General features: G+C 53.1%; 1 protein-coding gene across 7 annotated transcripts in view; it reads left to right on the forward strand.

The window, feature by feature from the left end:
* Positions 1-13771, forward strand: part of PHF21B (PHD finger protein 21B) — a 134276-nt gene that overhangs the window by 10662 nt on the left and 109843 nt on the right. Inside the window, exons 3-4 of one of the 7 annotated variants that reach the window (XR_012418642.1) lie at positions 1234-1527; positions 3094-10122. The exons of 5 other annotated variants lie outside the window; for them this stretch is intronic. Coding sequence is in view for 1 of the 2 variants with exons in the window: in XM_074003577.1 (XP_073859678.1) it covers positions 1234-1237 (4 nt within the window). In the remaining variant the exon portion in view is untranslated. Of the gene's footprint in view, positions 1-1233; positions 10123-13771 lie in introns of those variants that run through there. One more of the 7 variants, XM_074003577.1, reaches the window with a different exon arrangement.

Below are 13771 nucleotides of genomic sequence, written 5' to 3' on the forward strand. Positions count from 1 at the left end.
GGAGACGATCCCCAGCAAGTTAGTAACCGTCCCGGTGACCGTGAGTGGAACTTTCGTTCCAAAGTAGAAGTCATAGAAGCTTCCTGGGGTCTGGGTCTGAGTCTGGTCTCTGCATCTCCCGGGAGCCTGGCTCTTGGCTTAGCACCAGGGAGTGTGTGGCTGGCCAGGGACTCGGCCAGGATTGCAGGATTGCGGGGTTGCAGAGAGGAGTCTGCAGCGCAAAAGCCAAGCCCTTCGGAGCTGGGCGGTTTCCTCCTCCTCCCTCTCACTGGCTTGCATGCTGCTCTCCTTTTTAGTATTATTGATGTTGTTGTTTTATACTTTGAGGTGGAGACAGCTCATTTTGAAATGGTCTCTGTTCTCTGAAGGAACAGATACGCTTTCCGAAGATTGTTCTGCGTTGTTTTTGGTGGTGACTTCCTGTTCAGTAGTAGCAATCCCAGTGTGAGGAGAAACTGCTGATGCAGCTTCGCTCTGGTTACAGTCCCTGACTGCCAAGAGCGGGCATCCCTTGGCAGTTCTGATGGGCCGTACTATATGGTTTTTTACTTTGGCTTGGCACTTGTGCTGGTCTTCTTAAAATATGGCAGAAAGGAGGATATCCATGGGAGATTTTTATTTTTTTGCCCAGGGTTGAGTTGAACCCTCATCCTGAAGAGGGATGCGAGGGGCAGGCCAGGCTGGGTCCTGGTCTCAAAGTGGGGGTGTCGCAGCCCCTCTGGCAGCGATGTCCCAGGGACGAATGGGGTGAGCATTGTATGCACTGGGCGCGATTCCTGAGGGGCAGCCAGGAAATGAGTAGAGAGCGCTGTTGTCAGTACTACTTTATTAGCAATAATGCAAGAAACAAAGCCAGCAGGACCCCAGAGACATTGCCGTTGAAAAGCAGGGAGGCATCTGTGACTTTTTGTTGATACAGAAACCTCTGAGTTGCTTTTGGTCTTTGGACGGGTGTGCCCAGAGCTGGGATCGGCCCCTGACTTGGGAGTCTGTTGAAATTGAGGGGACGTGCCCCCTGCCGTGGCCTGATGGCTTATGGCTGAAGCTAAAAGCATAGAATGTGAGAACTAAGGGGAGCACCTCGGCCAAGCCCCACATCTTACCTGAGGGAAACTGAGGCCCCGGTCGGGATTGGGGATTGCACCCAGGAATCAGAGTGAGCCCCTGTGATTACAGGTATTCTGATCCCTGTGCTTCGCCCATGCAAGAAACCTGTTGTGTTTGTTTTCACAGTTAGATTCACTTCACCAGAGTTTTCTTTCTGAAGCCGCTGGCCCCAGAGGGCAGCCTGTGCGTGAGAGTTGCTGGGTCCTGCACGGATGACCTTATGTGTGGACAACAGGACTGCCAAGAAAGGACCCTCAGGGCACCCAGATGTTTTCAGAACGGTTGCTCGACTCTCCAAGTAGTTGACTTCTGAATTGCCTAAGTAAGAGACGGGCAGCTTTGGCAGGGCACAGTGTGTTCCGGAATGGTCCATGCGATGAAACTTACTAAATCAGACTGGCTGCAGATCTCCAGGTGTGGGTGAGTTTCTTCACCTTCTGTGTCCCTGGAGAATCAGGAGTCCCTGCAGCCGTCACCTAGCCCAAGTTTGCTTATTTCTGTTTTCAGAGTCTGCATTTGAGGGTAGGGGCCAACTGTGGGCTTGTTAGGGAAGAGACATTCCCCAGAACAGGAAAGGAGCTGAGAGATGGTGGCAGCGGTTATGGAGGCAGCAGTTATGCAGGCAGCAGTTATGCGAAGCGGCAGCAGAGGGGTCTGTTGGGACCTCCCTGAGGGGACAGCCTGCAGGCTGCCCCTGGGTGAAGCTGTAGTCAATTTGGGGAGAGGCTTTTTACCCCGGGAAAAAGAAAATGGCTGGAATGAGGCAGGAGGGGAGGGGAAGGAGAGACAGAGAGGGAGAAGTGCTTCTCTTTGATGTCATTCAGGCGGAAAGCCAATCTGCACATGTAAATGAACTTGAAAATGTAATTAAAAATATATACATATTAGAGACTATGATCCAGAATTTAATGTGAGATGCAGCTCACAAAGTGACAGGTAGCATTTCCTACAATCAGCGAGACTGAGTCTCGGCTGTGATTAATGTGTCTCAGTGGTAATAAATGCACCACAGATAAATGCCGGAATTATTTGTTAAACTCCAGGTTGACAGCCCCATTGAATGCAAAGCTCTGTTTGCCCACATTGCCCACGCCCACCTCCCTGCAGCCAGTGCAAGAAGGTCCCCCCAAGAGCCTGGAAGGAGAGGTGACAGAACAGTTATTGGGGCCATCGTGGACTGAGGCCAGAGCCCTTGAGGTCATTCCAGCCATGGGCATGGGGAAGTGGCAGAAGTGGGCACCTCACGGGAAAGCTGCCAGGAGCCACCTGTGGCTGCCGTCTCCAAGTAGGAGCTGGGACTCGGTGGCCCAGGACCTTCAGCGTAAGGGACTGGAAAGGATGAGGGTAGTGGAGCAGTCTGTTTCTGAAGCCTTCTTGCGTGTTCTCCGGGGTGTGACCAGATAAGGATGCTCAGCTGGGAGGGCCGCGCACCAGGCTCGTGAGCAGTGGGCAGAATAGGCCCTTGTGGTGGTCACAGACTCGGGAGGGAGACAGGTGATCGATGAGAAACACAATGCATGACATATATGACATATGGAGTGGGTTGGAAGGTGGCAGGTGTTGTGGTGAAAAGTAGAGCAGAGGAAGGGGTATGCACATGCATGTGTGTGTGCGTGTGTGCACACGTCTGTGTATGCTTGTGTGCATCTGTGTGTATGCACGCATGTGTGCTTGTGCAGGCACGTGTGTGTATCCGTGTGTTCACGTGGGTGTGTGTGCGTGTGTGCATGCATGTGTATATGTGTGCATGTGTGTATGCATGTATGCATGTGTGTGTGTGTAGGACAGTTGGCAGCTTTAGAGAGTGGTCTAGAGGGGATCAGAGAGTCAAATGGGGTGGGGACCGTTCCTCTCAGTGTGACTGACCTCAGCCTTTAAATCACCACCTGGCATGAGTGTTTGAGAGGGAGCACCCCTTTCATGGGGCAGAATGTTGACTACAGATTGGAAGTTAGGTGAAGGCTGATTTCTGCCCTCAATCTGCAGGAATTCCCTGATGATAAGAGCTGTCTGGGCTAGAACTGGTTGTTTAAGGCCTTCGTCTGCCAAACCACCTCTCAATCAGTGCAGGAGAAGCGGCACCAACCAGCAGTTGTACGGGGAAGCCTGGCCGATGCTCCCTGACGCTGAGATTCTGTGATTCAGAAATCTTGAGACTCATCAGGGACTCTGTGGCTGTGTAATTACAACCTGAGGCTCCCGACCTTGGCAGGGATGGCAGACTCCAAAGCTGTGGGCCGGCGAGTGGTCCTGCCGAGGGCTGGGCACTGAAGAGACCGAGCCCCTCAGCTGGGGGCAGCATGGCCCAGCACCCCCCTGTTGTCATGTGGCATGGGCCCTGTGCCGCCGGCTCCTTGGATTTTTCAAGAGAAGCCAGAAATGAAGTGTGACGTTTGGAAGTGGGCAGTGAATTACAGCCTTTCCACATATCCCCGGGCAGAAGGGATGCCCCTGCAGATCGAGGTGACTGTCGCCTCTGCGACCATCTTTGAGCCTCTTGCCATGTCCCCTCAGCTGTGCCCTCGCCACATGGCTCCTTCGTCTGCATTGTCTGGGGCCCGGCGGAGGTGGGCAGTCCACCCTGACCTCAGGGACAGAATCTGTCTTTCCCTTGGATAGCTCTGTCATGCGGCGGCGGTGGTGGTGGTGGTGGGGGGTGTCATCTAGTAATTTCTTCCCTCCCTCATTTCTGTCTCCACTCAACATCTCGCGAGGTGCCGACAAACCGAGTGCTGAATGCAGTGACTGAGTGAGACTCAACCCGTTGAGATTCTAGAACCTTAGCATCCCAAAGTGCAAAGAGTCTCTGTTGGTGAGTCCTGAGATTCGAGACCTTGGTTCTACAACGGTCCAAGCTCCCAAGGTTTAGCAATTCTGCAGTCCCAGAGTGAGCCCCAAACCCCTGGGAGGGAAGGAGCCGATCACACCACCAGAGTGCCTCGGGGCTCCTCGAGGGTGTTTATCTCTCATTTAGATAAGTAAGTGGAACACAAATGCATTTCTGTAAATAGACTCGTCCCCCAGCCCCCCACACGCTCCAGCCCCAGCCACTGCCTCGTTGGAGTTATTTTATTAACGTGTTCTGCTGAGTGGACTTGAATGGGGAACGCAGCCTCTCATATTGTGGATCTAATTATAAGCACGAGGGACGGTACCAAAGAAGCGGCTTTGAAGGGAGAAGAGTCTGGCAGCTTGGTTGAAAGTGTCCTTTAATGAACTTCTGTGGCACTTGTATCTTAGCAACACATTTTATTACATCCTGGTGCAGCTGGACTTGCTATACAGTAATTCATCCCCCCTGCACCTCCCCCCGCCAACCTTGGCGACTGGAGGGAGGGATGTGCCCACCCGCTTCCCCAAGGCAGTGTTTGCACCTCTGCTGCTTTGTTTAGTTGATGAAAAAGGCAAACACAGCTCTGAGAGCTGGGGACCTGGCCGGGGACCTGGCTGGCTGAGTAGAGTGTATGAGCTAGGCTGGAGGGGTTGGGCGGTGATCGGCCTCTCAGCCTGACCTGCTACGAGTTCAGATGCCATCAGATGCCACCACTGCAGGCTGCCATGCAGGTCTGCTGATTCTCACCCTGGCACTCCCCAAGTTTGTGTATTTTTATCTGGACTTCTTTCCCGTAATGACACTAATTTGGATACTGCGGAAGTCGAGACATTGGCACATCTTTCATCGCAATCAGCAGCCTGTATGTAAGTGGGGGTGGGGGAGTGTTGCTGAGACGAAGTGGGCGCCAGGGGAGGGGAAAGTGGGTCTGAAGCTCTGGGCCAGGCTGCCCCGTCCGGCGGGGCTCAGCTGCATGTGAGCCCAGGGGTTGCGGCCGGTTACTTTTCTCTGTGAGCCTTAGCTTTCTTCTCTGCTGCGTGAGTGTCCTGTGGCCGCCGTAACTGATCCCCACAAGCTGGGCAGCGTAAAACAGCAGAATTCATTCTCTCACTGTTCCGGAGGCCAGAAGTCTGAAAGGAAGGTGTCAGCAGGGCCACACTCAGTCCAGAGGCTTGAGGGGAGGCCCCTCTCTTGCTTGTGCCAGCCCCTGGCGGCTCCTGGCAGTCCTTGGCTTGAAGATAGCCCTCCAGTGTCTGCCTCCGTCTACACCTGGCTCTCTTACCTCGGGGCCTGTCTGGGAGTCTTATAATTCGCCAGTCATGGGATTTAGGGTTCACTCTAAGGCGCAATGACCTCAGCTAACTAATTACATCTGTAATGACCCTATTGCCAAATAAGGTCATCTTCCGAGGTTCCAGAAGGATCTGAATTTTGGGGGGACACCCTTCAACCCAGTACCTCTGCCAGCTGAAGCTAGTCCTGCCTACCTCAGATTCAGGTTGCGGGTATGCCCCGGGATGACCCCGCATCAGGTGCCTTTGGCCCAGTACGTGGGTCCACTCCCTATCGTTCTCTCATAGCCAGGAGCTGAGGTGGACAGACTGTGAACCCATGCTCCGTCCCGAGCGGTGGGATGGCAGGATCTTCGGAAACTGTGACCGGGCAGGTGGTTTGAATATTTGAAATCAGGACCGTGTCAGAAAAGCTGGGTGCATCATTTACTCTAGTTTGTGGCTCTTCACAGGCAGAAGGTTTGACATTAGGTTGTGTGTGTGGTTTTGAAAACCAGCCAGCTGAGAGTTTCACCCTGATTTGTTTTCATCCAGTGGCGAGGAAAGGATGCTTTAGAAGCACAGTCGACCTGATAGGGATGCGCGTTCTCCTGGGTGCACACACAGCTTCCTTGGTGCTATTTGGCCTGCAGGAAAGTAAAGAGTCCCAAGTTGCTCGTCTCCACGAGCCTCGATTTTTCTCATCTGTAAAGTGGCTAAAATGAAGGCCCCTGTCTCCAAGACCTGTGGTGGGGATTAACTGCCTTGAGGAGAAGCATGTGTGTAGACTGCACCTTGCCGTGTGTGGGTGGTGGTTCTGGACTTGCTGTTCTTGGCTGTGGCCTCTTCTCTGGATGACCGGGAGGCTGGGATCTGTTTCAGCCTCCCCATCATCTGGGCTGTGGGAGAGCCCTTGGGTATGGGAGGATGGAGCCGGTACCGCTGTGGTGGGTGAGTGTGGACAGGCCTCTGCTGCCTTCACTTTCAACAACACGGAGGCCTGCCATGATCCCCTTTTTACCGGAGAGGACACTGAGGCTGGGCAGGGCGTGATGACTCACCTGAGGGCTTGTCTCTGAAGCTGGAGTGTGAACCGGTTTGGTCTGGGTCCCGTGTCCCTGTGTTGTCTATATGTTAAACTGTATCCCAGCCAGAATGGAGCCCAGCCCGCCCAGCCAGCGAGTCCTGCCAGGAATCCCAGCGAGCTGCCAGCCCCACCCCGAGATGCCGCACGTGGATGTGGCGTTTCAGGTTTACGTGGCTCCTGCCTGGACCTGATGCCTTGCGGTCCCCGGCATCTCAGGGAGTGGCAGAGTGGAGGTATCCCTTCTGACCAAGTGTGAGGACGCAGAGTCCTGTGCCCTGTTGGACTTGGTGGATTTGGGTAAAGCTCAGATCTTTCTGAGTCAGTCTGCGTCTGTAAAATGGGGACGAGGATCTACTGCCTGCTTTAGGGTGGGGTTGCAGGGCTGAAATGAAGAGAACCAGGGAGACCTGGGATGAGGCCAACAGGATCGTGTGAGCAGGGCGGGTGGGGTCCCAAGAGCCTGTTTGTGGGGTCACCGTCAGATCACCACTCCTGTCCTCCTGTTCCCCACCCCACCACGTCACTCATTCTTACGCCTACTATGTGCTGGGTGCTTTACACGTTGTTCAGTCCACAGAAAGTGGGGCTGGAGCTCTTCCGTGGAGGGTGGCGGCCAAAAGCCGTAGCCGGGCTCAGGCTGAGTTGGTGGGGACCCTGGCCCTGCCGCCCACACGTGCACACGTAGAGGTTCAGTCCCGCATGTGGAAGACACACATCGCCTCTGCTCCTGCCTCTTAGGTGTGTTCCAAGGTTTGATGTGGGTGACGTGTTCGGCGGTCGCCTGCTGTGCGTGGCATCAGCCAGCAGTGGAGCAGGACTTCGAAGGCCGGCCTGGGACACAGGCTGGTGGCTCAGGTAGCCCTGGCACCACTCTCAGTGACTCACTCCGGTTGCACTGGCGTTGAGTGCGTCCACGCTGCGGTGCAGCCACAGCACCGCGTCCCTGTCAGTTCCTCCCGCGCATTTCATCGTCCAGCATCCCTGGGCAGCGGCAGCCTCTGCAAAGTGTCTTCAAGGGGGCTCTGTTCAAACACTCCAAGGGTCCTCCCCTGGCAGGGGCATGAATGGTGCTTTCTGCAACTTCAGAGGGCATGGAGAGAAGGGATTAACACAGAACTGAATTTCTGCTGAACTTAGAGAACTTCTAAGAATGCACTGAGAGAACACAGCGTGCCCTTGAGGCGGTGCGCTCCCTGTCACTTATGTTGGTCAAGGTAAGGGCCGTGGCCGGGCGTGGTGTCTCACGCCTGTAATCCCAGCACTTTGGGAGGCCGAGGCGGGTGGATCACGAGGTCAGAAGATGGAGACCATCCTGGCTAACACGGTGAAACCCGTCTCTACTAAAAATACAAAAAATTAGCCAGGTGTGGTGGCAGGTGCCTGTAGTTCCAGCTACTCAGGAGGCTGAGGCTGGAGAATCACTTGAATCCGGGAGGCAGAGGTTGCAGTGAGCCGAGATCGTGCCACTGCACTCCAGCCTGGGCGACAGAGCGAGACTCCGTCTCAAAAAAAAAGAGAAGGGATGTTTGCATCTGGGGTGAGACCTGGCCAAGTGTGCTCCCCCCATGTCCGGGTCTAGTTTCTTTAATGCCCCCAAATAGTCCATCTTGTGACCCAGCCAACAGCTTCTTTAAAAAAGCTGTTTCTTAGGTTACACAGTTGACTCATTTACTAAATGTGTTTTTGGAGGAGACCAGAGAAAGTGAAGACAAGAGTTCTCAGCAGCCCCTTCACCCTCTAAAGCCAGCGAGGGCAGCCATTGTCCCCCGTGTCCCCAGCTGAGTCCTGCTTATGGGGCTGGACGGACCAGCGGAGCTGAGAGTCAGGTCTGGCCAGCAGGCCAGTGGAGGGAGGCCAACCGGACACAAAACAGAGGTGGAAACAGTGGCCTCCACAGGAGCCCCCCAGCTGGGCACAGGGTGACCACCCCAAGGTCCTCTGAACTCTGTAAGAGGTCCCCAAGGTCCTCTGCATGGACTGACCCTCCATGGGTGTCCTGTCCCCACAGAGAGGACCACAGCATTGACCCTCCATGGGTGTCCTGTCCCCACAGAGAGGACTACAGCATCACTCGCCATCTGGGGGACGCCAGGTCCGTCCCCGTTCTCAGCCTCTCCTTGGGTCTCCTGCGCCGAGGCTGTGTGAGCCTCTGCCTCCTTCCCTGGGGGAGGACGCTCAGTGGGATCATCTGTCGCAAATCCGCCTGTCATTTTGGTTGTTTTGTGTTCCGTTTGGCTGACATCACTGAAGAAGGAACCACTGCACGCTGTGGGTTTTCCAGGCACCGGAAGTCCCTTCCCCTTTGCACGGGTCCAGCACCTGGGAGGGGGGAGATTCGTGCCACACCGTGGAGTGGCCAGGCTGCCCTTTCTTTTACCCATTTTAGGGAATTCTTACTAACGTGCACATCAAGCTTTTTTGCCTTCTCAGAGAGGGTTTCCTCATTTGAACTTGATCCCCTTGGTGCACAAATGCTAAAATTACGAGTGTTAATGACTGCAGGATGCCCCAACCTGAATTAAAGCCCAGGCTGCATTTCTCTGGACGGTTTTGGAGACTGCCCTGCCCGATGTGGACGGGACCCTCGTGGCAGCTCGGGAAAGCAGATGGGGCGGGGCTTTGATTCCCGCCTCACGGGCCTGGGCATGGAGGAGCCGAGGCAGCAGTGCCCACCGTTGATGGCTACACCTTCCAAGGTGGTTCAGGGCTCCCCCTGGCCACGCAGTTAGCAGCTCCTGCCTTTTTTCCTCGGTCACACTCCTGGCTTTGTTAAATAACATTGATCCAAATTTTTATTGCAGTAAAATGGACATAACATAGAACTTACCATCTTCACAGTTTTTAAGTGCCCAGTTGAGCAACATTAGATACATTCACGCTGTGTCGTCATCACCACCATCCATCTCCAGAATTTCCTCATCTTCCCAAACTGAAACTTGGTATCCATTAAACAATTATCCTATTCCCTTCTCCCCCAGCTCCTGGCAGCCATCATTCTACTTATGTAAGTGGAATCGCAGAGTATCTATCTTTGTGCAACTGGCTTTTTTCACTTAGCAGAATATCCTGTTACTTAGCATAATTCACGCAGGTTGTAGCTCGCGTCAGAACTTCCTTCCTTTTTCAGGCTGTGCAATATTCCACTGCTTGCATGTACTCCATGATGTTTATCCATTCATCCATCAGTTCATGTTTGCGTTGTTTCCACCCCTCGGCTGTTGTGAATAAAGCTCTTAGGAACATGGGTGTGCAAATATGTTTGAGTCCCTGCTTTCTGTTCATGTGGGTATCTATGCGGAAGTGGAATTGATGGATGGGCCTTGTGCTTTGCTTCCTGGGCAAACCCTCAGTGGAGAGAAGCCTGAAGGGTTGCCTGTATCATCCTCTGGGGACATAGTCCAGGGGTGACCGTGTTCCATCAGACCTGTGTCCATGACTGTAGGAGCCATGGTTTTGCCATCACATCCTGCCAGGGAATTTGAGTGCCTCTCTGCTGGCTTCCCCCGGCCCCTGGTAGGCCTCTGTCCAGGGGACATGGGCACGGGTGGAAGTGGAGGCAGCGGCAGCATTCATGGAGCCTGCTGGCCCCTTCGGTGTACACTTTACGAAGGGCATGCCTGTGCTCGAAAGGAATTCTCCCACTAGAGATTTGCATTGGCATTAAACACATGGACATTAAAAATGTAGCTCACGGCTGGGCATGGTGGCTGACGCCTGTAATCCCAGTACTTTGGGAGGCCAAGGCAGGTGGATCACCTGAGGTTGGGAGTTTGAGACCAGCCTGGCCAACATGGTGAAACCTGTCTCTACTAAAAATACAAAAATTAGCCTGGTGTGGTGATGGGCGCCTGTAATCCCAGCTGCTCAGGAGGCTGAGGCACGAGAATCGCTTGAACCTGGGATGCGGAGGTTGCAGTGAGCCGAGATCACACCACTGCACTCCAGCTTGGGTGACAGAGTGAGACTCTGTCTCAAAAAAAAAAAAGTCCAGTTCTGGTGGCTTTGTGTAGACTTTATATTATTATAGTGATTCGTTTTCTTTTTTTCCTCTCTCAGGATGATTAATCAGCAAGGGACCGATTCCCTCATTCCTCATTCATTAACAATAACTAACGTTTGTACAGCAGCATCTCGGAGTGCTGGGTATTGCCACTTACATTAGCCCATTGGATTCACATTTCATGGGTTTAAAAAGCGAGGTTTGAGGGCTGGTGGGCCTTTTCCATGGCACCCACAAATAAAATCCAGCGTTTTCTTTGGAGGAGGCCAAGCTGAGATTGGAGGCAGGTTCCTGGAGCCCTCCTCATCACTCGCACACCACTGCCACTTCCAGCTTGTTCCTTGAGTCCGGGGTTTGAGAAATGTTCATGTGGAGAGTCCCCCAAGGTCTCCCGACCAGCCTGCTTTATCTGTGGCCCTTCAGACTGCGGTCCTGTGATCTGCCAGCCTGCCCTGGGCTGCGGAGAGTTAAGCAGCCAAGGCCTGAACGCTGTGCCCTCCCCGGAGTACATACCTTGAAACCTCACCCCGAGGTGATGGCATTAGGAGGTGGGGCTTTGGGAGGTGATTAGGTCCCAAGGGCTACACCCTCATAAATAAGATTAATGCCCTTATAAAAGAGGCTGAGGGTGTCTCTCTGCCTTCGTGAGCACACGGCAGCCAGGTACCATTTTGGAAGCAGAGAGCAGCCCTCACCGGACACTGCGTCTGCTGGTGCCCTCCACGTGGACTTCCCAGCCTCCAGAACTGTGAGCAGTAGACTCCTGTTGTTTGTAAATTACCCAGTCTAATCTTTTGATGTAGCAGCTCCAAAATGACCACAGCATATGCCATTGCTAAACTTCCACAGTACTCTCCTCTCGATGTGCAGGAAAAAAGACGCAACCTGCAGACCTTTCTCAATTAAACTTTTTTTCCCTGGCATTCATATTTCCTCAACCTTTGGTTCTCAGGTTCTTGCAGAGGACAAAATGACATAATAAGCATCAGACAAAAGTTTACAGTTGATTATGACTGTTTTGAAGACTTTCGTGGACTTCTAGTTATTTTTTTCACATGTAGCTAAATGAAGTTGTATTTTTTTCTTCCTTTCATTTCCCTTTTCCCTTTCCTTTTCCTTTTGACAGGGTCTTGCTCTGTCACCCAGGCTGGAGTGCATGCAGTGGCATGATCTTAGCTCACTGCAGCCTTGATCTCCAGGGCTCAAGCAGTCCTCCCACCTCAGTCTCCTGAGTACCTAGGACCACCGGCCCATGCTACCACACTCGTCTAATGATTTTTTGCAGAGACGAGGTCTCACTATGATGCTCAGGTCGTAATCTTGAACTCATGGGCTCAAGCCATTCTCCTGCTTCAGCCTCCCAAAGTGCTGGGATTACAGGTGTAGGTGAGCCACCATGCCTGGCCTTGAGGTGATATTTTCTATAGTAAAGTTTTTCCTTGATTGTATCATGGGATTAAATATTAGTTCATGGTATTCTGCAAAGATGCTATCCCTTGGCTCTGCTTCCTAAGTAAGTTTGACAAATGCTGACCAAATAGTCCAGGGATTCCCTGTTAGCCATTCTTACTGGTTGAGTTCTTTGTGTGACGGGGAGCTCACTATCTCCAAAGCAAGTCCACTCCAGGCCTGGACACCGTGGATCTTCAGGGTGGCCCACCTTATTTTGGGATCCGTCAGTTCCTGTTCTTCCATCCATCTACCCACCTGCTGGGGGAGACCTTTATAATCTATGGCCTGATAGTCAATGAGGGGTGAAGGGTGAGATAGAGAGGAGAAGGAGGGGTGGGGGAAAGGAGAGGAGAGAGAGAGAGAGAGAGAGAAAGAGAGGAGACAAAAGAGAGTGTTGGGGGCTCCATGGATTTAAGAACTATAAACCTCAATGCCTGCCCTCAAAGGGTTCCTTGTCACCATGAGGAACAGCTGGGATCCCGATGTAATGATCATAGGTGGTAGCTGCCAGTGCTCTGGGTGGTCAAAGGACCGTGGTATGTCTTGCTCTGAGCTCTAACCCTGTGCACAGCCTCCCCAACTTCACCTCTCAGGTCCCACGTTGGACCCTTGTTAGTTTCGTGAGCTTGAGCCTGTTATAAGGCTCTTATAAGGCTTGCACCTCTGTGCACTCACGTGCAAGATGAGATGATCGAGTGCACGCCTTGTAGACCTGGAAGTGTGAAGCAGAACCGTGACTGTTACAGCTTAGTGTGGGGCCTCGTGCCTCTCAGCTTGGCCATTACCTTCTGCTGCTGGCTTCAGAAACATCGGTCTCCCTGGGGGTCCCACTGGCCTGCCTTCTCATCTCTTTGCTAGTTCCCACCCTCATCTTGCCAGTCTCACCTCCTAAATGTTTTCATTATTTTTTCTGACTGCTGCCACTATTCCTTTAACCCACAGCAGCTTTCACTGGAAATACTACAGCAGCCCCCTGACTGGTCTCTTTACTTCCAGCCTCTGTCCACTACACCGTGACCAAAGTTGTTTGTCTCAAGTTTAGCCTTTATGTTACTCTTCTGTGTGTAAACACAAACTTTCATTCCCCTTGGCCAATGGCAGTAGTTTCTAATGTCTTCTTAGCCTGTCTCCCAGGTATGAATCTGATAGACAGGCCCTGCTTGGAGCTGGGGCAGGTGCAGGATCCTAGGACCCCACGTGCACCTACCCTCTGCCCAGCTCCAGGACCCCACCTGCACCTCCCTCTGCCCAGTTATAGGACTCCACCTGGACCTGCCCTCTTCCCAGCTCCAGGACCCCACCTACACCTGCTGTCTCCCCAGCTCTAGTACTCTACCTGGACCTACCCTCTCCCCGGCTCCAGGACCTCGCCTGTACCAACCCACCCCCATACCTCTAGGACCCCGCCTGCACCTGCCGTCTCCCCAGCTCCAGGACCTCACCTGGACCCGTGCCCCCCCACCCCAACACTTCCAGGACCCCACCTGCACCTGCCCTCTCCCCAACTCCAGGATCCCCAGCTCCGGGAACACTGGCATGTGGGAGGAATCTGGGCTCCAGCGAGCACAGTGTAGAAGCAGATGACTTGAGGAATAAAATTCAAGACTTCGTTGCAATGGACAGATAGGGGCTTTTATTATCTCGCCTCAAATCCCTTCTTCAGCCTCATCTCTGGACTCAAAACTGCAAACCATTTCTCAGGTAATGTAAACATGTGGGGATCACTGAGCCTTTGCTCTCCTGCTTGGGTTGCCCTCTTTTTTTTTTTTTTTTAAATAAGATCCAGCCCATCCACCAATACCGAAGGCCTAGAGCATCTCCTTACCTTCAAGAAAGGACCTCTGGATTCATCTGGATTGGATCATGTAGATGCAGGTGGTAATGAGGATGGTGGTGATGGTGGTGGTGGTACTGCTGCTGGTGATGGGTGTCATGGTGATGGTGGTGCTGCTGCTGGCAATGTTGTCATGGTGATGGTTATCATAGTGATGGTGATAATGGTGATCATTGTGATGGTAGTG

This window comes from Macaca fascicularis, chromosome 10 (assembly GCF_037993035.2).
Source record: "Macaca fascicularis isolate 582-1 chromosome 10, T2T-MFA8v1.1".
Classification (NCBI taxonomy): Eukaryota; Metazoa; Chordata; class Mammalia; order Primates; family Cercopithecidae; genus Macaca; species Macaca fascicularis.